At 41.3% G+C, this 24025-nt stretch overlaps 4 protein-coding genes and 1 pseudogene across 5 annotated transcripts; 2 read left to right on the top strand and 3 right to left on the bottom strand.

Moving 5' to 3' along the window:
• The first annotated feature begins 853 nt into the window (after positions 1-853).
• On the top strand, positions 854-2494 carry LOC103973875 (chaperone protein dnaJ 8, chloroplastic). The gene is made up of 3 exons (XM_009388544.3): positions 854-1220; positions 1684-1752; positions 2132-2494. The coding sequence occupies exons 1-3, from the start codon at positions 975-977 to the stop codon at positions 2321-2323; spliced, it is 507 nt and encodes a 168-aa protein (XP_009386819.2). The 5' UTR covers positions 854-974; the 3' UTR covers positions 2324-2494.
• A 577-nt stretch (positions 2495-3071) lies between these two features.
• Positions 3072-5557, bottom strand: LOC103973876 (uncharacterized). 2 transcript variants are annotated; one of them, XM_018821612.2, is made up of 4 exons: positions 4703-5557; positions 3953-4023; positions 3584-3818; positions 3072-3468 (listed from the first exon to the last, which is right to left on the bottom strand). In XM_018821612.2, exons 1-4 carry the CDS (start codon positions 4826-4828, stop codon positions 3274-3276), a joined length of 627 nt encoding a protein of 208 aa, XP_018677157.1. In that variant the 5' UTR covers positions 4829-5557; the 3' UTR covers positions 3072-3273. The 2 variants fall into 2 exon arrangements, with proteins under 2 accessions (XP_018677157.1, XP_064980592.1); XM_065124520.1 differs by having other exon boundaries at positions 3596-3818; positions 4703-5231.
• Positions 5558-7013: 1456 nt separating this feature from the next.
• Positions 7014-11013, bottom strand: LOC135622549 (uncharacterized). Its single transcript, XM_065124494.1, has 6 exons — positions 10746-11013; positions 10590-10645; positions 10418-10472; positions 10228-10308; positions 9887-10143; positions 7014-7227 (listed from the first exon to the last, which is right to left on the bottom strand). The coding sequence occupies exons 1-5, from the start codon at positions 10960-10962 to the stop codon at positions 9908-9910; spliced, it is 645 nt and encodes a 214-aa protein (XP_064980566.1). The 5' UTR covers positions 10963-11013; the 3' UTR covers positions 7014-7227; positions 9887-9907.
• A 242-nt stretch (positions 11014-11255) lies between these two features.
• On the top strand, positions 11256-24008 carry LOC103973878 (nucleoid-associated protein At2g24020, chloroplastic). Its single transcript, XM_009388549.3, has 7 exons — positions 11256-11450; positions 12137-12279; positions 13952-14052; positions 14139-14178; positions 22502-22573; positions 23579-23635; positions 23713-24008. Exons 1-7 carry the CDS (start codon positions 11366-11368, stop codon positions 23788-23790), a joined length of 576 nt encoding a protein of 191 aa, XP_009386824.1. The 5' UTR covers positions 11256-11365; the 3' UTR covers positions 23791-24008.
• LOC135639341 (5S ribosomal RNA) lies at positions 15712-15829 on the bottom strand (annotated as a pseudogene).
• Positions 24009-24025: the final 17 nt, after the last annotated feature.

Below are 24025 nucleotides of genomic sequence, written 5' to 3'. Positions count from 1 at the left end.
TAATTTAAGTTTTTTTAAATTGAGATCACTTATCCTTATTTTTTTAATATAATAATAATATCAAATATTTAAAATGATATTACATCCAAAGATACTTCCACTAATCATTTGTCACCCCGCGAGGGAGCGTGATGTGATCAGATAAGTTTTCCACCTCAGCCCAAGGCATCAACATGCAGAGTTGCTGTCACCATCTCGGTTGTCGTCCTCAAGCAAATAGATGCAATGCATCTACCGCTACACATCTTGTTTTATTGGCACCGCAAATTCTTTTTTTTTTTCGGTTCATCATCATCATCATCATCATCTCTCCCAATCTTAATTTTTCACCTCCCATTCCTTCAATTATCATAACTCACATATATATATATTTTATATCCTAATAAAAACTCCATAATCAAAATTCTGATGTGATATTCTAACAAGAACATTTTTCTCGACAAATCCCTGCCACCAACCACTACAGTTTGACCGAGAAACACGTTTCTGCAACTACTACACGGAGACTTGAATACGTGGCTCCAAGTCATCATACAAAGCAGCAAAATTATCGGGAAGGTGCGTGCATCAAGAATCGTTCTTCGCAATCATCCTGTTGTCCTCGGGTCCCAACACGTGATGTAATGGCAAGAAGCACGTGTCGGATCACGGGTGTGACGGCCTGGGTTTTTATTTTATCCGCATGTTTCACATTTTTCACACCATTAAAAAAAAAAATTGGATTGATTAGGTTTAGAATTATCCAAAATTGTATAATAAGGTTGGATAAGATGAGATAAAGGGTTCTCTAGCACGTGTTCAGCACGCCATTCCCGACGCCACTGCCTATATAAACGGGTCTCGAGGAGCGAGCGATTCCAAGTCGGTCTTCTCGTTTGCAGCTCTCTGCGATTCCTCTGTGATTTCGGTTCCTGTGCGAAAGGTCGCTCTTTTTCAGTTGGGCTTTTTGGGGGGGGTAGTTTGAGCTTCGGAGGATGGCGATGTCGTTGGTGATGATGGGGTCGATGGGCGGTGCGTCTTCGTCTTCGAGCGGGAGGTGTGCGGGGCGAGGTGAGGTGTTGAAGGGGATGAGGAAGGGGGGGAGGGGCGGAGGCAATGTGAGATGCGCGGCCGCGGCCGCCGCCGCAGGAAGCATGGCGGATCACTATCGGATGCTTCGGATTCATCCGGGAGCGTCGGAGAAGGAAGTCAAGAAGGCGTTTAGGAAGCTCGCTCTTCAGGTGCCCCTTTTTCAATGGATTAAATCTTAAAAAAAAAAAAATTCTTTTGATTATTTTTTTGGTCTTCAAAATCAGGATTTCTTAAAAAGGAGGGATTTTTTTTGGTTTGATTCGGTAGGCGGAGCAAACTGGGGGACAAATTAGTTTATAATCGGTATGAATGATGTGTTTTTGAAGAGTTTTTAACGACACAGTCCCATCATCAATTCTTTTGAACCAACCAGAGGGACAAAAAAGACATCTAATTCATCTTAAACATGGGGATTGTCTGATGCCGACGTTCCTTCTGGTTTCTTTCTATCAGTCGAGTCCTTATGATTTTGGTGTGTAATTGTTACCTTGGATCTTGCCTGAAGATGTAGGACGTTGTTCTGACTTTTGAGTTTATCAATGCATTATCTTCTCGACCAAAAGTCATTTATTTTTGTGATCTTGCTAAATATTTATATGGGTTTTCTTGCAGTATCATCCAGATGTTTGCAAAGGCAGCAATTGCGGTGTCCAGTTCCATCGTATCAATGAAGCCTATGATGTAAGTATTAACCACATTCCCTGTTTTTTTTTTTGTGTTCCTTTTGGATTTTGCAATCAAGGATTTAAAGAGAGGCTTTTTCGCTTGGAGATCTTGCTAGACCTAGTATTATTATTCATCATGTTCAAAATTTGTTCTTTGTTCATCATCTCCATGACAAGGAGACTACCAGAACTCTTGCCATTTGAACCAAATCTGCTGACCCTTAATCCTACATTATATGCTTATCTATTATGTATGTTTTTATTTCTCTTAGTTGTTCCAGTCTCTATATTGTGAGAAATGCAACCTCACCATTTGGAGGTGTCGTAAACTATCGATGAATTGATCCATACTACTGTTCTTGGTGTGTGACTGAATTCATCCATGATTGCTGCAGATTGTTATGAGCAGTTTGAGACGAGCTGAGGAGGAGCAACAGCAGTGGCAGCCACAAGGATGGAGCGAGGATGTCGATCGCAATCCGATGAGTGGGATGTATGACCCGAGCTGGGATTTGTGGGAGGAATGGATGGGTTGGGAGGGAGCTGGCACCAGAGATTACTCCTCCCACATCAACCCCTATATCTAATCAAACTCCTAATAAACTTCCTTCTGATACAGAAACATGTACATAAAGAAGGGTTGTTGTATTCAAGCCTAACTCAGATACATATTTCTATTCTAATTAGACAAATTGTCTGATGTTGATTTGTTATTTAAGTTATTGATATCATCAATCTGCTACTGCTGTTGATCCCAAGCATTTCTCCTTGTTTTCATTGGTTAAAAATCCTACTTGTTTTATTGAGATGGTATATTGACTTTATTGGAAATATTATATATATATGTATGTAATTATATATGTTCATTACAATGTTGATGATGTATATGCATTCTGTAATTACTTCTAATTGGATGTCAATTAGTTGGACTTTCTATAGGACTTATCTTAATGACAGATAATTATAATGGTTAGTAAGAAGATTAAAGATTCTTTTTTGGTTAAAGTGCAAAATGTGTCACTCAAATGTGTTTAGAATATAAATCATGCCAGAAGAGAAACTGTTTATAATATCATCTGTACTGTGATTAGCTTACTGTCTCTTGGTAAGCTGTACTAATTCAACTGTTGCATTCAGATCCAGATCAAGCAGATGTTACTTTGAACATGAAAGTTCTAACTTCATTTGATGCCAATTGATGAGTTGATGGAGCCAAGACAACTGATGAAGCCAAATGATTAGTTGAGAAGCAGCAATGAAAAATAATCTTTAGAGAAGGCAGTACTTTATGGAGTCTCCAAGAACTTCCACAATCTATACCCTCAAACCCAATGATAAACATTCAACTGCTGGTTATGACTAATTTATCAAGCTCATCCTCAGGAGTGACAAAGAACATTAACTTTACAGGCTCATGATCACTATTAAGAGGATCAGACCTCTAAGTTATCCTTTACAGGCAGAACAATTACCAACAAACAGAAACTAAATTAGTTTAGGGCATGTCTTTTTCGCCCTCATATGCCAGAGAACCAGCCTACACTCTCAAAGCCACCTGATCTTGCCATGTGATCTTTCTCTTAACCACCTGGTTTGATCCATGACCAACATCCCGGCAGATCGAGAGCTTCAGATCATTAGCCATGGCATCACCTTCCATTGGACTCTTCCTCAACCTATCGGCTTTTGCAGGCTCCAAGCTGATCTGGTACTCATCCATTTCTTCGCCAATCTGCCGTATGAACATTCACAGTAAGTATGAAACATCAGTGATTTGTGCATGTAGTTTTGTATGAACATTCACAGTAAGTATGAAACATCAGTGATTTGTGCATGTAGTTTTCGACCGCATTAGTTACCGGCAAGGAGACCTGGTTCAAGTCTATTACTGCTGCAGTGCTTGGAGTAGTAGCATCTCTTGCTGTGAAGCTCTGGTCTTTGGCAGGGAGTTGAAAGGATGGAATTGAAGGCCGACCAGTTAACAGCAATGATGATGGCGAGCTTTGTGGCTTCTTGTTCAGCCTACATGGAGTCTTTCCTGATGGATTACTCGACAGGCACCTATATTTTCTTCGCAAGAATCTATAGCATTACAGATGAACAAGAAGTATAAACCTTTAGAGAACAATTTCCATCACAACTATTGCAATTTGGACTCAAAAGGCCGAAGTACAAAAGAAACATAATGTAAAAGGCCAGAAGGAAGAGGTAGTAACTTCACTTCAGCCAGAAGCTTAAGTTTCTTCTCATTTGCCTTCTGCAATTTCTTCCTCTTTGCTTCAGTTTCCTGGCACAAAAGGCTGGTAAGATTTTGGAGAAGCAAGATTGTACAAAATTTTATGGTGATCAAGAAAGCCTAAAACAAAAGAACTAATCCGACATTTCGAAGAAAGAACTCTCCATTAATGAAACAAAAAGGATGATTATATCTCTTAATACTCAGATTAAGGGTTTTGTTAGTGAAGAGGGAAACAAAGGAGCAATTCCTTTAGTAGCCAAAGGAAACAATAATCTGAAACATGTAGATCTGAGAAAGCAGAATTTAGAGAAAATAAAACAACAACAAAAGGTAACATCAAGAAACATTGGATTTGGATCTCCTTATAAAAGTAGATTGATTAAAAGAAAAAAAAATTGAAGAAACCCATCACACAACACATCTTAAAATAATTGATCAAAAGATCCAACCCAACAAAGAAAATACCTAAAACCAAATAACTTTTTGGTGACAATCAAACCCCACAAGTTAAGACTCCCAAAAATTCATGCTGAAAAAAGTAGGGCTACAGATCCCTAATTTCCCCCACACAATCCACCAAACTAAAAAGACGCCCAAATCTCTAAGATCATCAAATTAAAGAAGACCTTAACACAACACATCTCACTCAGATTCTTATGCAGGAAATCCAAACACCTAAAACATAGCAGGCACAGATAAAAAAAGAAGAAATACCCAAAGATCTTACCTTTAGCAGATCCTCATAATCCTGCAAGAGACTCTGGTGCCTGAACCGCGCCCTGGCCTCCTCGGTGACCGGATAATAAGTGGAAGCCGGAGAAGACCCCATGACCGATCTCTTTCCCTTCTTCATCACCACGGCCTCAAAATCCCACCTTTAGAAGGGAGACGAGGAGAGATCCACAGATGGAAGGAACGGGATGGGAAAAGGTTCCCCCTTTGCAGAGAGAGAAGGGACGATGGAGAAACAAAGGTGGGGTTTCTTCCTTCGCCTGTTTTGCTGAGGTCTGACCATGACCAAAAGGCCCATATAAATCGGGAACAGGAGATGGGTTAGCGTTTTCCTGCTCGGTGGAGATGGGTGGAAGGGTTTCCTGGGCTGCAGAGGGGCATTTGTGGCAAGCCAAGGCAGTGGTATTGTTTGGGAATTGGAGGGATGAGAGAGAGAAAGAGAGAGGTTTGGTTGGGTGATGCACATCTGAGGACACCCCCCTTCGTTATCTTTCTTGCCTTGTCTTCCCTCTCCCCCCCTCCCCCCCCCCCCCCCTTCCTATTCCTCCTTTTTTCTCACCTCGCTTCTTTTCCTTTTGGCCTTGGCGTTGGTTTTCCTCCCCTCACATAACTCCTGGTCCAGATGGGCCATCGGGAGCAAAGATGGCTGGGAGAGAGCCTGCACTGCTTCTTGGAGGGTGGAGATTCTTTTAATTTTCTTCCCTGGCTTGGTTGACGAGGAAGGAGAGATTGGAGGGGTGTGTACATGATGGAAAGGAGGAGGAGAGATGAATGGTTGCTGTGCTGTGATGTTGCAGCTGTTTGCTGCTGCCTGCTCTGGTACATTTGTCATGGCCTCATATGGGTGGAGATGGTGGAATGTGGCATTTATTTGGTGGCCTCTGCTCGGAGTTACCAAAATGTCCCCCCTTTACCTCTCTGATAAGTCCTTGTCTGCCTACATAAATGCTTGCCTTTTCTTGCCCATGAAGTTCCATGGAATAACCTTTTCCCATTCTTCTTCTCTCACATGCCAAAGCTTCCCACCATTTCCTCCTTCCTGCTTGTGGATCAAGGGGTGACAGTCTGTGCGTTGTGCTTCAAACCCTGCTACAGTATACAGTAGACTGTTTGACAAATTTGCACAGAAAGGGAAGAGATTCTCTCTCACAAGGTAATGAAATTGGCTGGTTGATTAAAAGAGTCAGCAACCTGAGGAAGCTTGTGAGTTATGACTACAGCACACACAGGCAGAGAGGGGGGGGAACATGAACATGTTGAGAGCATCATCATCATGGGCATGGTGGTCATGGAGATGCTGGTGATAGCACCTAAAAAGGAAGGGATTCTGAGTTGGAGAAGCTTGTGGTGGACTTCAGCTCCATTCTGGTCTTTTGCTTTGAGGAAGTTTCCACCTCTTCCCTGGAAGTGCTTCAGGGTTGGAGAAGCTTGAGATGGACTTTAGCTCCATTCTGGTCTTTTTACCTGTGTTCTTCACTGTAGGGCCTGTTGAAGTTTCCACCTGTTTCCTTCCTGATAGCCATCACCATGGCCAGTCCTTTTGGCCTCTGCACAAGGCTGAGAAGGTGACAAGGACAGCATGGGTAGGCAGATTACCTTGTAGGTGTTCGAAAACACCAACCTCTGACTTGATGTTTCATGATCCAAATGGTGATGATGTAGATAGCAAGCTATTAGAAATTAGACTAAATTCATCTCAAAACAATGGACAAGCTGTCTTTATTTGAAACAATAAATGTATGATTTTAGATTTTTAAATTAGTTATTAAACTAAATGTCCTAAAAATTAATCAGTTTGGTAATAAAAAATTCAATTTATTAAGATAATGTTCAAATACTCCTTTCATGTGATAACTGCAGTAACCTTATGGATCTAAATGAGAATATATATATATATATATATATATTCCAGTTTCCACAAACTCTTCAGATTGCATGAATAATCCCCTCATTGGCTACACTGTGATAATAAATAATTCTATACATGCAAATAGCTAGGGAGCAACCAATAAAGAGTTCAAAGTAATTACATTTCCATTTCAGTCTTGGTTACCACATAAATCTCAGCTATAATTCCTGCTGCCGGAAAAGATTGAATGCAAGCATATCATTTTAATCCAAGAATTGGGACCATCTGTCATCATCAGTCAGTAGAAAATGTCAACATCCTCTCTTTCCAGTGGGAATGAACATGCCAACATCATCAACAAGTTTTCAGTTTCCTGATGGAAGAGGACAAACTCCAACACAACCACATTAAGAACAAGTCCATGTAAAACTTGGGCTTGTTCTGCAAAAAAAAACACTCAAATCCAAGCTGGAATTATCACATAAATATGTTAAACTTGTTATAGCTTCATGTTGACAACGCCACTGATGACCACTTCAATGAAAGAAAATCAACAAAAATATGGCTTTTAACAGCAGTCTGAGATAATAAAATGACAAAAGAACATGCAAACCCATAGTTACTGCTTGAAAGAACCAACAATCCAAAATCCTCCGGGCAGCTGATTACTCCTGTTCCAAGAGTAAAATAGTGTTAAAAGCATTGGCAAGATCATCGTGGAAAGGTCTAAAACAATAGTTACTATATGGATTATGCACATAAAACTGAAAAGCAGGACAAACAAAATATTTGTTTAATGAATGGTACTAACAGCTTACAACAGCATTCTGCTAGTACATCCTAAGACTACAACTGCCTGGATCAATAATCACTATGATTCATCGAAATCTTCCTCTGCTTGATCAGAATTCCAAGGGATTTGATTACAAGGCAAGCATGGAGCCAACAGGTCTTTTTCGCTGTGTAAGTTATAGCACTTGCATTACTAAGACTTGAGGTAAGTGCAGAAAACACCACAACATACTCATATATGTAAACTTTTAGCTATCCCCACTATAAACTTTTGTGATGTCCTAGATAAAGTACAAGTCCTTTTATTAAAAAGAAAAAAAGAGCTTCATTAGTTCATATCTGTAATCACACCATCATCGTTCATGTTTACAATAAAGTCTAAATCAGATCCCCTAGAGTGAGCCTCATTACATTGATATGAACATTATACGGATATAAAGTCTTGAGTACTAGTCTTTCATTACATGGATATGAACACTATCCTATTATTCTTTTCAAACGGGCCTAAGAAAGCAATAATTAAATAGAAAAAAAAACATTGTAGTAGAAAAATACGAAGGGGAAGTACCCATTCATAATGTAGAAGAGAAACGACCACTAAGTGAAGGCCAGGTTGATGATTAAAATGGAATGTAACCAACATTACAGAGTCTTCATCCAACTATAGCTAAATGAACTGACATCATTATCTACACCACCACTAAGTTATACTATTTCTTACACTTCTTCTCTTCTCTTCCTGTTTATTAACAATATATAGCTCTGCTATGGGAGTCATTGTCCAAAATGGTTAATCTGTTCAGGTCTCAATAAACCGTATGTAGTCACTTGACCCTTTATTTTAGATAATTGCTATTCACCTATAATAATATCATGATCAGAAATTCCACATTTTTTTGAGATTATTTTGATTGCACCATTCCACCATTATCAATGCCTTAGTCAGTTCCAAAAATGTTTGTAATCCTCAAATATAGCACCCATTCTCCTGATGCTGCTGACATCCTTGTCCACTTATCCTGAAAAGTTATCAGACTACCTTCCAGTTACCATAAACCTTTCTTTGCGTCTCCTTTCTCCATAATTACGTATCTCTTCAATTCTTCTCCTTTATTTCTTTATGCCAGTTTATGGAGTCATAATAGAGGCGCTTCAGAGAAGAAAATAGAGGCAACTTTGGCCCATGCCTCTAGACATCAAACATGGCTGCTCTCTCAACAGCTTCATACAAAGACGTAGCTTCTCTTATTCATGATTCTTCTGTCTAACAAATAAAGTCCCTTGTGAGAATCAATAGGCAACTTCAGAAGGATAGATGCTGGTCAGTAATCCTTTATTTTTACTTAGCTAATATGCAATTGCAAAACACAATTCTAGGTCGAGTCACCCAAGAATATGAACATTTTTATTCATCAATTTGGTTTTCAGTCTCAGAGTTCCGAGTTCAGCATTGATGAATTTCATAGGTTGACTCTGTCCTTCGATGGTGAACTTGGAATGAGTCTCCTTGAAACTCGACTAATGAAGTTAACTGGAAAATAATGTTATCTGAAATCCCTGAATGCTGTTGGAAATCAAACAGAAAACATATCTGGCCTCTCCAGGTTTATGACATTTAATGGTCAGATTTTCTGGTTCAGCTTATGGCAACACAGATCAGGCTAAACATTGTTCACTACTAGCAAGATGATTTATACCTTTATATGGCAGAGACATGTAGAGCAAGGCAGCCTTCCATAGCCGTTTAAATTTCAGTTTGTAACCATTATGTGTTCAGGCTTCAAGATTAGCCATGCTCATTCAATTATCAAAATGTTAATTATGGTTAGTTTAAACAGAAGAAGTAACTGAGTATTATAAATCATAATGTCATTTGATGACTGACATTGTGTATAGCCAATTTATACAAGGGGGAAGACTGCAAAATGCTTTTCATAATTTTTACACAGCTGTCCATGTCAAATGTTTCTCAAATATATAAATATATACATATACTAAAGTAGTTAATGTTAATACAACAAAATAATGTGTAATAATTCAGAAAATGAACAGACACATCTAATTTCAATTCCTTTTTCTAATAGATCTACTTTCAATAATTTGTACAAATTTAAATATGAGCTATAACTTAGAATCACAACATGTCAACAATCTTTTGTTTAAACTGATCCAAATTCATTGAAGAATGTATAGCTGAAATTTAAAAGTGAACAGCAACTTCCATTACCTAAATCATTGGTGGAGGGGAAAAACATGGATCTCTAGCAGACTAAAGATCCATGTTTTTCCATGAATGATTCACTGACAAAAGATAAACATAACATGTTTCTATGAATTTCCATGAATGATTCGACAACAATTTATATGTAGGATGCTTACTAAGATTGAACTTTGCCTTACGATGAAGGACTATGATTCACTGTGACTTTCAAGGTTATAACATGGAAGAATGTAGCTACTTGAGAGCTGCTGAAATTGAAATAGCAATAACACTGCAGCAGACCGTAGAGCATAACTTATGTCAAAATTCAAACTTACCTCAAAGACAGATAATGAAAGTCAACCAATCTGTTCATCCTCTTCGTCTGATATCTCTTGTAAGGGACCCTTTAAACCAAGCTCACCAGCACCAAGAAGCTCACGAGCTGCTTTCTCAAGAAACTCTTGTGCAGCAGCACGAGCAGATTGTCTTTCGGGTTTTTGCTGTTTCCTCTTCTTCTTTGCTCTATGATTGTCAGAAGGCCTAATTCTGACAAAGTCCCCTCGACTAATATCCCGCAAACTTTGCCTCTGCTCTGAAATATAAACATGTATCCTATTTGAGTCCAACAGAAGAAGTGGAATGATCCACAAGAGGCAATTAAAGTGTACTTGCGTACCTGGAGTCAAGTTGGGCAGCGAGTGCCCAATGAAACGTGTTGCTGCCTGGGAATTCAACCTAGTCGATGGCCGCAAAGGAGCTACCGGATGTTGTAGAACAAATGGTAACAGTAAGAAAGCACTCAAACTACACTAAGCAAACAGTTAAACAGGAAACCATCAACAAAACAACAGAAGTATAATAGATACCTTTACTCCATTCATCAAATCGCTCCAGTTTCTCTCGGTACAAGCTTATCCTCTCCTGCAGTCAGAACCCTCATCGTGAAATCATCAAAAGCAGCTTCTCCAATTAATTTTTTTCTCTACAGATATAAAAAAAGAATGCAACTATCAAAAACACAAACGAAACAAATCTTACAAACTCTTTGCTGATAGGGTGATCATCCAGTTGGATCCCGCTACACCTCAGCTTCACTGTCCAATCAAAGCAAAGCGAAGGAAACAAATCGAGATTACTTGAGATGCGATCGAAGAGAAGGACCAGAGGAAAAAGATGGGAGCAGACTGAGGTCACCTAAAAAGAGGGTGGAGGCGGCCTGGGCGAGGACGAGGAAGGCGCGGGCGCGGTGGAGAGGGGGGAGCTCGGTAAGCACGTCGCGGTCGGCCAGAGAGAGGAACTGGTGGAGATGGGAGCAGAGGTCGTCCACAGTGGCTAGGGTTTCTCCGACTGCGCTTATAGCGGCTATGGGAACGGAGCCGCTCTCCGCTGGTCCTCCTTCGCCGCGGCTCATGCTTCCCTAGACTCTTCGGGCTCCCCTCCGCGTGCTGCGCTTGTTACCATATGGATGCCCCACGATTCGTGCCAGGGCTTTGGAAGATCAAGGCCGTCCGTGAAGAATACTATTAAAATAACATAAGATATCTTTTATTTATGTTTCGTATTGTACTTGTATTAATCGTTTATGTACGTATATACGTATAAAGGGTTCGTGATATTGTACTCGGATCCGATAAGATGTACTCGGATCCTGTTCCACCAATTTCCCCAACCCGGTGGCACTGCGAATATAATAATGTTTCTTTTGCTCTCCAAATCCACAGCCACTCTAATCCATCTCAAGCGAGCTCGCTCCCTTCCCTTCCCTTCCCTTCTCTCTCGCTTTCTCTAAGCTTTGGGGTTGCTGCTGCTCCCGAATGGCGTCCACGAGCGCTGTCGGCGGTCACATGTCGAACGTCCTGAGATCAGCTGCGTGGAAGCCCTCCGCCTGCCCCTCCCAAAGTAAGGGTTTATGTCCCAAGACGCTATCTTTTCCCCTCCCTTGTTCGTGTTCCCTGGTCTTTTGATTTAGGTTGTCTTCTCCCTGCTCATCTTGCCTCCCGTTTCTCTTTTCTCTATGTTTTTGCTTTACGAGCGTTGTTCTTTAGGAGATTTAGATTACGAAAGTCTTCTTTTTGGGGCCATCGTACCTGTTGCAATTCGTGGGCACTTTAAAGGAATTGGATCTTGCATAGTAGATTCTGAATTTTTGGTGTATTTGCCTCCGTTAATTTACTTTTTCTTCCAGTTCTTTGACCGTCTTGTTAATTGCTTTACCTGTGACCATGAGATCTTTTGGGCGTCCAGAATAGGATTGACTTGTGACGAGGACAGTGCGGAGTATGATTTGCATGTGATGAAGAATTAGCTGTAATTGTGACTATTTTTTGCTAACCTGTGCAATAGGGTTATGTATATATCCTAAAAGGAAATTATTGAGTCACGTATTTGTTTAAGTAAGATCGACAAATATGGTGTTGATGCATTTTGTTATCTAACAATATGTCTTAAGTTGCAGTCTGATCTAAAATTCAGATCATATTTATTGGAGTGGATGGCAGCTTGTGATAATTTTCTTTTTTTGGTTTCAATTCATCCTATTCTCAGTTTTATAAGTTTTATATGAACTCGTGCATCTTCTCTTTCAGGTCATAGATTAAATGCAAATTGTGCACCATGTTTATCATGGCCCTCTAGCAGAGGAGAACATAAAATGAGATCTCTGCGTGTATATGGTTTATTTGGAGGAAAGAAGGACAAGAGCGAGAACGCTGATGATGCACCATCAAAGGTAAGTGATCTAACGATGTCCTGTTCATTGTTCTGTACTTTTATACATAAGAATGCTCTTGGTGAATAACATAAGTGCTCTGCAATTTCTATTGTTGATTCAGATATGGAAGTAACTTGAGACTTTTGGAGTACTTCTAATATTAGATTTATTTGGTTGGTATCATTGTAATACTAGAGCCAACAATTTGGCATAATCACTTGCCTCCTTTTCTCCTGACATGAACCGGACATTGCTTCTGTTGGAGAAGAGGAGACTCCTCGAAGTACATGTTGTTAGAAAGAGAGCCATACAATCAAGAACTTTTAAGGATGCCTTAAATTCCTTATGTTTCTCAGTGACATCATGAGAATTTAGTCCTTTGTATTATATTCATATAATTGAATGAAGGGATATGAATTCCATATTCTCTTTCCGGATAAATCCAATACTTTGCAGTTCGGACAAATTTTTGACATATCAAGCTAATTTTGGTGTTGTCTAGATTGGTGGTATTGGTATCCACACATTGGACAAGAAGTTGGTTAACAATTGTTAGCTGATAGAAGTACATTTTATCAATTTATAATTGCAAATATGTTCTGAGATAATCTCATAGGCATCAATAAAAGATAGCCAGCCATGGAAAAGGATTTTCCTCTTTTTCTTTAAAGAATATTCATTTTTTACATTACACAAAAATAAGATTGGCTGTTACGTTTATATATGTATGCGTAATTTGTGGTGCAAACATATTTCAAGCAAATATACGTCTGTGGACATTATGGAAATCATTCAAATTGCGAAAAAACAATGCAGTCTGGCTATTTATGCAAATCAGCAAAGACCTTATGTGAGAACTAATGTACCTAAAGTCCTTGATAGATGCCATGAGTGTGTTTTCATTTCTGGAACCAATAACTCTTAACACCCATTATTCATACCAAAGATGGAGTTGTGCAAGCCACAAATATTGCACATCTTCACGTGTGCAATTTGCTATCAACATAGGGTCAGCTTTAGAGGAGAGTTGAAATCAAGAAGTCTTTTGCAAATTCTTAAAGCTAGATGTCAGCAACCAAAGCAAAGTTTGGGAAGAGAGGGGTACTAAAAAACTTTCAACACGCAAGGCCATTTGTGATACACATGCTGTATCTACATTGGTTGCAGTTTTAGCTTGTGCAACCATAGAGCAATCCTCTGGAGTTGCTCTTAGCTTGAGAAGAGTTTCGAAGAGGGGAATATGTCAAAACTTTTGGCAAGAATCAAATACAATGACTAAACCACAGAAAACTCCAACCGCAAACTGTTATAGTGGCTTTCACGTAATATGGGAATGAAGCCCAAATGAGATGCCCGGTAAAGACATGAAAAGCACTCTTCCGCTGAAAATCTATGCCTTATAACTTATGTGGTCCCTTTCTCTTATTGTTTAACTCCGTGCATCTCAATAGTGAGTAGATTCTCTACTAGTAAAATTGTGTTTTAGATGACAATTATAGTTGTAAGGCTATGTAATATTGGAAAACATCTATATCTCAATTTTGTTGGTTGTACTAAAATTTTAAAGAATTTCTTGTAACTTTGAAGCTATTTTCATTTGATTCTTTCCTTCTAGTCTGTCCTTGTTCCATATAAATAAAATGTAACAGAAAGTAAGGATCACTCTCCTCACATTCAATCTGTTTTATAGGCAGGCATTCTGGGAAATATGCAAAATTTATACGAGACTGTTAAGAAAGCCCAAATGGTAGTCCAAGTTGAAGCTGTTCGAGTACAAAAGGAACTTGAAGCGTATGAGCTAGCTGCTATTTTACATAGTTCTGTTTCGTTCTCTTTTGTGAAACTTTAACACTTGGCCTTTTTCTAATCTTATGTAGTGCGGAATTTGATGGTTATTGTGAAGGTGAGCTAATCAAGGTACGTGTGTGATTGGTGGTTGTTTTTTTCCTCTCAAATTTACAAATGGACCAGTATATTTGATTGCAATTTGTTGATTCTCCTATTTATGGTTCGTATGAAGGTGCTTCACATGGATTCAGTGACGTTTATCTTTGGTTGCACTTGATGCATAATTTCGTCTATCGTGTGATGCAATAGGGAGCCTTATGTGTAAATTTGTAGTGGAGGAACTGCTTTTTTTGCAATTTTAGGGATCCTTCTGATATGACTAAATTAAAATTAGACTCCCCCTCCAGTTTGGAGTTCTTGAATCAGGAAATGAGGACTTAAGGTATGTGATTGACTGGAATGATGATTCTGATCATCTATTTGACTCTTAGTTAAACTCCAAAAGCTCATGAGAATTTTAGTATCTATGAACTATCCTGACCTTTAGAAGAAACTTTGGACGTTATTTTCAGTTCAATAACCAAGGTTTTCCATACCGCTCTGTCACGGACTTAGCTGGTTTTGCCTAAGTCGTACGGCACCCTTGTGCGTCCGTCCACAAAGGTCAGCCTCCCCGAAACCTCTCATGGTTCCTTAGGACCTACAAAAGAGAAAACAGGTTAGAGAAAACACCTCACTCGGGATCCACAAGCAAACATTTCAGAAAACACTTCATAACCAATGCAAATTACAAACAGACTTTACAAGCTCTAAACGATCGCACAACAAAGGATCCAAAATGGTCCACTACAGATCGAGTATCTCTCGCAAGTATCCACATGACACAACATTTATTTACAAGTCTAAAACGACCACCAAACCCAACTAAAATGAGGCTGTTAAGCCTTCGACCGTCCCTCTACGTGTTGTGTAAAGCATGAACAAACCAAAGGACACGGACATGCATAAGCATTACATCAAACATTTTGTTTAGAATTTTGTCTGTGACATTCTCCCCCACTTATTCCTTCGACGTCCTCGTCGAAGCTTTTGCCGACACTACAACTCATCACCTTTGCTGAGTCTTCAATCTTCTGCTTCAGCTGCAATGCGTGTAACACCCCTGATTAGTCCCACATCGAAAGTGGGCAGGATTAAGATTGACTTATAAGAGTCTGATGAGTGTACTACTATCAACTTCAGCTTAAGCATTTTGGTCAGTGGTTTAGACCAAACGAAGTTGATAGGCCAGTTAGCCTATCAGGCCCGAGTCATAATATTTGGTATCAGAGCCGACCTAGCATTTGGGCATGGTGAGGGGGCTCGAGTAGGAAAGGGCTACCTGTAGACGGAGTCAGAGGACTCGTCATGGCGTGGAGCCACCATTGGGCTACGCCTCACATGCACTATGCTAGGGTTTGATCTGGGTTATGTTGGGGCTTGACGAGGACGTCAAGCCTTTGAGTGGGGGTGATTGTAACACCCCTGATTAGTCCCATATCGAAAGTGGGCAGGATTAAGATTGACTTATAAGAGTCTGATGAGTGTACTACTATCAACTTCAGCTTAAGCATTTTGGTCAGTGGTTTAGACCAAACGAAGTTGATAGGCCAGTTAGCCTATCAGGCCCGAGTCATAATATTTAAGGGGGTCACCCATCCTAGTACTACTCTCGCCCAAGCACGCTTAACTTCGGAGTTCTGATGGGATCCGGTGCTTTAGTGCTGGTATGATCGCACTCTTATTATAATTAAGTTAGGAATTGATTTTCTTTCTTTACTTGTTATTATAATTTAAGGAAATCTTAATCTACTTCCTTATATGTTGATATGAATTAAGGAAATAACTAGTAAGTATTCCAAATATGATGATATCATATTTGGTAGTATATTAAATGAAAATAATTTATAAATACGAAAATTAAAAATTTATTTCCCTTAATAGAGGCTCGCCTCCTCCTATTTAAAGGGGAGGGATCTCTCTCCTTCGTTCCTCACCTAGTCGAGCCTGGCAGCGGGAGGAACGAGGAGTTACACCCTGTTAACAAGAGAACGAGGAGTTACACCCTGTTGACAAGAGGTAGGTTTCCCTAAATGTCACGACCCGGGTCTGATGAGTTAACTGGCCAATAACTCCATTTTGGTCCTCAACGGTGGACCAAAATGCTTAAGCGGGAGGTAACGTAGTACACTCATCAGGCCCTTATAAGCTAATCACACACATTCCCCACTTTCGATGTGGGACTAATGGGATATTACATTATCCCCAACTCAATTAGCTTGACGTCCTCGTCAAGGTCGAACATAACCCAGATCGAACCCTAGCATAGTGCATGTGAGGTTTAACTCAGTGGTGGCTCCACGCCGTGATGAGTTCTCTGACTCCATCCACGGGTAGCCCTTTCATACTCGAGCCCTCTCACCCTGCCCAAATGCTAGGTCGACTCTGATACCAAATGTCATAACCCGAGTCTGATGAGCTAACTGGCCAATAACTCCATTTTGGTCCTCAACGGCGGACCAAAATGCTTAAGCGGGAGGTAACGTAGTACACTCATCAGACCCTATAAGCTAATCACACACATTCCCCACTTCTGATGTGGGACTAATGGGATATTACACTATCCCCAACCCAATTAGCCCCTAGCATAGTGCATGTGAGGTTTAACTCAGTGGTGGCTCCACGCCGTGATGAGTTCTCTGACTCCATCCATGGGTAGCCCTTTCCTACTGCAGCCCTCTCACCTTGCCCTAATGCTAGGTCGGCTCTGATACCAAATGTCACGACCCGGGTCTGATGAGCTAACTGGCCAATATCTCCATTTTGGTCCTCAACGGCGGACCAAAATGCTTAAGCGGGAGTTAACGTAGTACACTCATCAGGCCCTTATAAGCTAATCACACACATTCCCCACTTTCGATGTGGGACTAATGGGATATTACAATGCGCCTCTTGTCTCCTAGTTGCTCTCTACTGCTGTTGTTGAGTAGTCGAACTTTTGATCTGCTATGCTGCTTCAACTCGCCAATGACTCTGACTCTAGTGTGGGGTTGGTTGAGTTGTGTTGATCCCTGTTGGTTCTTGCGGATCTTTCAGATGAAGGAAAAGACAATCCTTACTATGCGCTAGTCTCCCAAATGTCTCATGCTGCTTGAACTGGGTGGATGCGTATTGGAGCTTTAACGAGCATCGCCTCGTAAACTTTTGAAGTTTTGGGTCATTCCTCCACCAAATTTGTCCATCGACTCTTCTTTCACTTAGTTGTTACTTCCAAGTAGATTCGCATCACTTCCGCTTTCGATTGACATTCTGTTGGGAAATGAAGCGGATAATCTACTCTCAGTAGCACTGATCACCATTGGTGAGGATTTGACAATTATTGTCTTCCATTCTTTTTGAAGGGTCTTTGAACCTGGATAGATAAGAGAATTGGGGTACTCGGTTTTATCCATTCGCTTAAGAGTTGAGAAGGCAAAAGTTACTTGACTTCGCCCGCCTCCTCGAGAGTTGTACTCCATGCATCGAGCTGGTTACTGGCCTTCGCCTGCTCTTTGCTCACACCTCTGAAGCACTTGAAGTGTTTGCACTCTTTGCATTGAGTTAGCTACTGTGATTCACCTTCTCAATGTCATCGAACTTCTGGAATGTAAGAAGTTTTCACCCCAACTTGGAGTAAGTCTCTAATAGTTTTGGTCGCCTCTGGGATTGTACCGTCTTCTCCATCAACCCTGCCGCCTACTCCACTGAGTAGCAAAGGTATAGCATTGCGTACTGCCTGCTTCGTTCCTTGGTCGTGCACTCTTGCATGACCCGAAGTCCTTCACTTTCGGCTATCTTGATAAGAAGCTCGTTGACACTGGTCTTACGAAGTTCTTTGGCCTTTGCCCTTCAACCTTGTCTCGGTACTTGGAGTTTGCTTTTGCATGCTCCACCTCCTCGGCCCCTTTCACAACCAAGCGCTCTCCCTCCATGAGAGCAAGGGATCGATGACTTCACGGAAGTCTCGCCTCTACGGTACCATTACGTTACCATGCCCATGGCCCTACTATCTATCACCTTGCATCTACATCCCTTTTCTTCACGATCGATAGATCTGCTTCTGTAGCACTCCTTCGAGTCCACCTACATTCTAATCGATGCTTTGTTTTTGGTAGCTAAGTTCCTCTGGACTCGTCGTTGTTTCCTTGCCCCTTTCGACCCCCTGCTTCAACACCTCTGTGTTCTCCAAGCAGTTCCCCTTGGTCGATGGAAAGATAGACTACAACTCCCATACATGGCCTCTACCATCATGTTGCAGGGTTCACACCGATTCTGTTCTCCTTAGCTTCCTTAGTAGCAACGTTCGCTTACTTGACCTTATCCTCTGATATGTCGGGCTCCTTTGAGCGAATATGGGCTCTAGAGCAGTCCAACTCTCCAGCCGCTCTGATCATACCTCTACATGATCAAGTCCCTCCCATGGGACTCTACTTGCATTCAAACTTTTCCCTCGGTGGTACACAGCCCCCATATGCTGATGACTAAGGCTTTCATCCGATGCAAAATTCCATGCACACACGGAAGACCCACCTCTGCGATACCATGACTTTCATTCCTTGAATCCATAGCCCTTCTTATCGTCGTGTTGTTCACTGAAGTGGAGCTCCCAATAGCTCTCGATCATACCTCCGTATGATATAGTCCCTCACGGGGCTTTATTCATGTGTATCGGGCCACGAACTGTTCCACCACGATCCGTTGCACCATGTCGCCTCCTGGTGACATGTCCATTGCATTCTGATCATTGTGGGATGAACTCGGATTGTGATCTCTCCATGTGTGGCCTCTGCCAACACATCGTAAGGCCTCTTCCACTTTCGATTGTGTTCACTTCTTTGGCAATCGACCTTCGTCCACCCGCTCTCGGGTTACACCCAAATAAAGCACCGCTCTAGGATAGTCCATCGCCTAGTAGCTCCTGAAGTCCACCGACTTTGCTGAAATTGGTGCATCATTGTCTGGATCCTGGGCCTTTGCCCCTACCAGCACAATCTCTGCTACGCACCGTTCCCTTCATGGCAATTTGAATGGTAGCACTGTGGCATATTCTTCAAGAGTACCTGCCTCCGCGTCCTCTTGTCCCGTACCAAGGCCTTTTGAACCCAACTTCGCCTCCGCAAGTTGAGTCGCCTTAGTTCCTTCGTCAAATGCTTCTCTGAGGTAAGGTGCACGTGCCTCGAAGCTCCCTTCGTCTTTGGCTCCATGCAGGATGAGCCCACTCCATCAGAATGAGGGACCTATGAAACAACATGATCTTGCTCTTGCCTCTGCAAGAGTTCATGTCCTTGACCTCTATCCAAGGAAAGCTATGTGCCTCTGCTCCATGTTCTATCTTCTATGCTGGCTCCCTTCATGCGGCTTGGGTACTTCGTCAAGTTACACCTAAGTTGCTCCGCTCCTCGTTTTGCATTGAGTTGACGGTGGCCCTCGCGCCCACCATTCCACGGGTCAGCCCTTTGTTGAGTTCGATCTCCATATCGACTCCAAGTGTGCCTTCATTTGTGTTGCCTTGGATCGCTCCCCCACTTGATCTCGCAATACATTCCCCAATGCATTATCTCAAGCGAGATCATGCAACGACTCCTCGCCGCTCGCTCGGTCCGTTGAGCTTTGTGAAGTTATTTTGAGGTACTTCTCCTCAACATGTGCGGTCCATTGCACATGGTTCTCCCTCTGGAGAGCCGAGACTTATCCCTCCTAGATATCTGTCCCGTTGGAGCAACTTCTCTCTTCGCTTCCATCTCTCTAAAAGTTTTGGAGACCACCATCCCCTTGGACTACTCTGCCTTGCTGAACAACCTGTGCATTGTTCTACCTTCCACAAACGCACTTGCTAGATTGCGACTCCACGTCAATATAGTCCCTACTGCACCCCTCACCCCTCAAGGCCTAGCAACATGCTGAACTTGCTGGACACTTCAGCCTCCTACGGACGTATCCTTCTCATGCTGAAGAGAAAGTTTCAATGCTCCATGGCGTCGAGTTTCGATCGCCTAGGGATGGCCAAGAACACTCCATCGTTCGCATACAAGCCTTTGCATGAGTACCGAATTCTTCAAGTTAGCAATTCCCCTTACCTTTGTGAGCTTTGCATAACTCTTTCGGTTGCTAAACAACTTATTCCACCTTACATGGTCTCATCCTTTACCAAGTGCCTCGCTTGCCTTGAGCACCATCAAGTATGGTTGCCAACATTGAGCCATAGCTCAAACTCAGCTATCCCAACCTTTGTGCGCTACATATTCTTCCCAACTTGCTTGTCCTTGTGGTGCCTCTTGCACGAAGGGTTGGCCATTCCTCCGAATGCCAATCTCAGATGCCCGCTCCTCTAGACGATTCCTTTTCCCTACATCTCTATGCCCGCTGTAACACCCCTGATTAGTCTTACATTGAAAGTGGGCAAGATTAAGATTGGCTTATAAGGGTCTGATGAGTGTACTACTATCAACTTTAGCTTAAGCATTTTAGTCAATGGTTTAGACCAAACGAAGTTGATAGGTTAGTTAGCCCATCAGGCTCGGGTCGTGACATTTGGTATCAGAGCCGACCTAGCATTTGGGCATGGTGAGGTGGCTCGAGTAAGAAAGGGCTACCCGTAGACGGAGTCAGAGGACTCGTCACGGCGTGGAGCCACCACTGGGCTACGCCTCACATGCACTATGCTAGGGTCTGATTTGGGTTATGTTGGGCCTTGATGAGGACGTCAAGCCTTTGAGTGAGGGAGATTGTAACACCCTTGATTAGTCCTACATTGAAAATGGGCAAGATTAAAATTGACTTATAAGGGTCTGATGAGTGTGCTACTATCAACTTCAGCTTAAGCATTTTGGTCAGTGGTTTAGACCAAACGAAGTTGATAGGCCAGTTAGCCCATTAGACTCGAGTCATGACACCCGCTTTCCCCTAAACGGTCATGCATGCCGGCTGTTCTCAACGCAGCCCCGTCAGGTCTCCCACGTTTGCATGCCAAGTGTTTCTATGAGTGCTTGTCCTGCTCTGATACCATCTGTTTCACGGACTTAGCTGGTTTTGCCTAAGTCGTGCGGCACCCTTACGCGTCCGTCCGTAAAGATCAGCCTCCCCGAAACCTCCCATGGTCCCTTAGGACCTACAAAAGAGAAAACAGGTTAGAGAAAACACCTCACTTGGGATCCACAAGCAAACATTTCAGAGAACACTTCATAATCAATGCAAATTATAAACAGACTTTACAAGCTCTGAACGGTCGCATAACAAAGGATTCAAAATGGTCCACCACAGACTGGGTATCTCTTACAAGTGTCCACATGACACAATCTTTATTTACAAAGCCTAAAACAGCCACCAAACCCAACTAAAATGGGGCTATTAAGCCTTCGACCATCCCTCTACATGCTGTGCAAAGCATGAACAAACCAAAAGACACGGACATACATAAACATTACATCAAACATCCTGTTTAGAATTTTGTCCGTTACAGCTCGGACTGTTTGATGCTGGTCATGTTTACCTCGATACGGTTGTGTTTATCTATCCCACTGGTACACAAACTTATGTAAACCGAGTGGTATGTCTAGCACTGGACCTGCATTGAGTGGTACAAGCCCTTCACCTCCCGGTATGCCTGGCATAGGTTCTATATTGTGCAGTTTCTGTTTTTTTCTAGATTTTTTTAAAACTTGATATGTACCTTGAAGTACCAACACTCAGGTACATTGGTATGGACTGGTACTGTACCAGTCCAAGCTCTAACTGGTATAGTACCAGTATGCAAGATTGTGAACCTTGTCAATAACTATATTTGTTATTCTATAATATCCAATTTTTATGCATATTAATGTGGTCCCCCATATGATGATTCTAGCTTCAACCTTGTCTCAGTTTTTTCTCCTTTTCTGATGCATATATTGGCACATGGTGATCTGGTTGTTCATCACCTTTCCAGATCTTATATTTTCTCTAACATTCTCGTTATGTATATATATGTGCATGTATGTTATTGTATTTAAAATGCTATTTTCACCCTTTTTGATATGACAGAAACTGACGATAAAGGTTCATCATGTTTTTCTTGGAACCACTCAAATAATTGCTTTCTTCATTGCTTTCGGAATAGGCTATAGCATTTGTGTTAGGTTTGGTCCTGTAGTGTTACCGTTAAGAATTTAATGGTTTAAAACCATAGGTTAATGTGACAGCAGAAGTAATGAGTTGGGAATGCTTAGAGTCACTAATTATTCTGTATCAAATAAGATAAGATCAATTCAGGAATTGTCAATTTCAGTTTTGCTTGGTGGTGGTTTTTTTACATTTATTCCGTGCTGTTGGACATTAATCAACCTTAAATAGTTGTGTATGCAATTTTCAAATTGGTTACATTTAATGCTTTTGCCAGGCAACTCTTTCTGGAAACCAGCAACCCATACGCATTGAAATCACTGAGGCTGCAATGGAGCTGGGTTCTGAAGTAAGTTCCAGTCTTGCACCAATGATATAACTGTACTTCTCAGATAAACTGTATGTGCATTGTGCATATCATGACAACTCCAACTGCTGTTTCTAATTGTGTTATTATGTTGGTATCGCTGATCTACAGAACACTAAACTGATTTAATATACTGATTTTATTGCTAGGAAAAGATAATTTTGATTTTTTATTCTGGATTTTTATCAGTACATTCTTTTAGGCGATGTTTCTTGAGCACAAGGGTCTCGTGATCCTAGTCTAGGGACATGCATGACCTGGGCCCTGGGATGTGCCATGAACAGAAACAGCCATTTCTTTTTCCCTTTTTTTTTATTTTGCAAATGGTGACGACTGTAGGTACTTAGACACTGATATCAAACAGTCATAGTCTTGACCAGTTAGGATAGATGACATCCTTGGTTTTGAGTTCTCAACCTTGGGTAGGTCTAAGAAACAACCATACAATTGTACCAGAACCTGTCCTCATTTTGTGGTACATTTTGTGTTAAGTCCAATTACAACACAGAATTATGAGAAAAAGCTTTATTTAGTGGCCTGCATCTTTAAGTAGTTACATATAACTTTTCTCATTTGTTAATTTATACCAACTGCATTTCCAAGACTTGACCCTATCGTCAAGTCCAATCAGTATCTTTGGTAAATAGTTGACACTGAAAATTGTGGACTGCAGTTTGCATGCTCAGCAACCACACAAAAATGTTTTGCTTTACTGATAAGATTCTTATGCAGCCAGGCTAATGTCTTAACTGTGTGAGAACATATGAATTGTCAGCTGCATTGGCCTGTGTTTGTACTATTATCTTGTATGACATCCCAATGTGAATCTCAAATCTGTATTTGTCATGCAATGCTTCAAACCTGTTACTCCACTAATCTGGAAGTTGCCCATGTCTCATCATGAACTCAACAATTCCTTAGCAAAACCTCTTTCGCCTTCAATGCATCAACATCTCAATGGACCAAGATTGTTTCCTTTATTCGCAGAAGCTCTCTCTGTTGGTAACCGAAGCGTACAAGGATGCGCACCAGAAAAGTGTTCAGGTTAGATCTACTTTGCTACCATGGTGATCCAACTTAAGATTTATCTTGCATGATGACGTGATGTTTGTATCTTCCAGGCTATGAAAGAGAGAATGAGCAATCTTGCCCAGAGTTTGGGAATGCCACCAGGCCTCAGCGAGGGACTGAAGCAATGAATACACCGGTTCATCTAACCATGGTCTACATGGAACTCGTGTTCCTCACCTTGACAGAATTCGTGATATGAAGTCGAGGGGCCATTTTGTTGATTTGCTTTTGAGTCAAGTTGATGACAACTCCTATAATCTCATACCATATACTTTCGCCCTTAAAGTTGAATTATCATTTTTGTTGCAATTCCTATAATCTCATACCATATACTTTCGCCCTTGAAGTTGAATTATCATTTTT

Source organism: Musa acuminata, chromosome BXJ1-3, assembly GCF_036884655.1.
Source record: "Musa acuminata AAA Group cultivar baxijiao chromosome BXJ1-3, Cavendish_Baxijiao_AAA, whole genome shotgun sequence".
NCBI lineage: Eukaryota > Viridiplantae > Streptophyta > Magnoliopsida > Zingiberales > Musaceae > Musa > Musa acuminata.
The sequence above is the reverse complement of the archived record's forward strand: the minus strand, read 5'-3'. Positions and strand labels throughout refer to the sequence as shown.

Excerpts from the sequence above, each read along its gene's own strand:
- LOC103973875 (XM_009388544.3), top strand. The coding sequence starts at position 975 with ATGGCGATGTCGTTGGTGATGATGGGGTCGATGGGCGGTGCGTCTTCG. Across the intron at positions 1,221-1,683 it reads TTAGGAAGCTCGCTCTTCAG|TATCATCCAGATGTTTGCAA; the intron begins GTGCCCCTTTTT and ends GTTTTCTTGCAG. Across the intron at positions 1,753-2,131 it reads GTATCAATGAAGCCTATGAT|ATTGTTATGAGCAGTTTGAG; the intron begins GTAAGTATTAAC and ends TGATTGCTGCAG.
- LOC103973878 (XM_009388549.3), top strand. The coding sequence starts at position 11,366 with ATGGCGTCCACGAGCGCTGTCGGCGGTCACATGTCGAACGTCCTGAGA. Across the intron at positions 12,280-13,951 it reads CTGATGATGCACCATCAAAG|GCAGGCATTCTGGGAAATAT; the intron begins GTAAGTGATCTA and ends TCTGTTTTATAG. Across the intron at positions 14,053-14,138 it reads GTACAAAAGGAACTTGAAGC|TGCGGAATTTGATGGTTATT; the intron begins GTATGAGCTAGC and ends AATCTTATGTAG.
- LOC103973876 (XM_018821612.2), bottom strand. The coding sequence starts at position 4,828 with ATGAAGAAGGGAAAGAGATCGGTCATGGGGTCTTCTCCGGCTTCCACT. Across the intron at positions 3,819-3,952 it reads AAGCTTCTGGCTGAAGTGAA|ATTCTTGCGAAGAAAATATA; the intron begins GTTACTACCTCT and ends GTAATGCTATAG. Across the intron at positions 3,469-3,583 it reads CCTTGCCGGTAACTAATGCG|ATTGGCGAAGAAATGGATGA; the intron begins GTCGAAAACTAC and ends TTCATACGGCAG.
- LOC135622549 (XM_065124494.1), bottom strand. The coding sequence starts at position 10,962 with ATGAGCCGCGGCGAAGGAGGACCAGCGGAGAGCGGCTCCGTTCCCATA. Across the intron at positions 10,473-10,589 it reads ACCCTATCAGCAAAGAGTTT|GAGAGGATAAGCTTGTACCG; the intron begins GTAAGATTTGTT and ends TTCTGACTGCAG. Across the intron at positions 10,144-10,227 it reads GCTGCCCAACTTGACTCCAG|AGCAGAGGCAAAGTTTGCGG; the intron begins GTACGCAAGTAC and ends TTTATATTTCAG.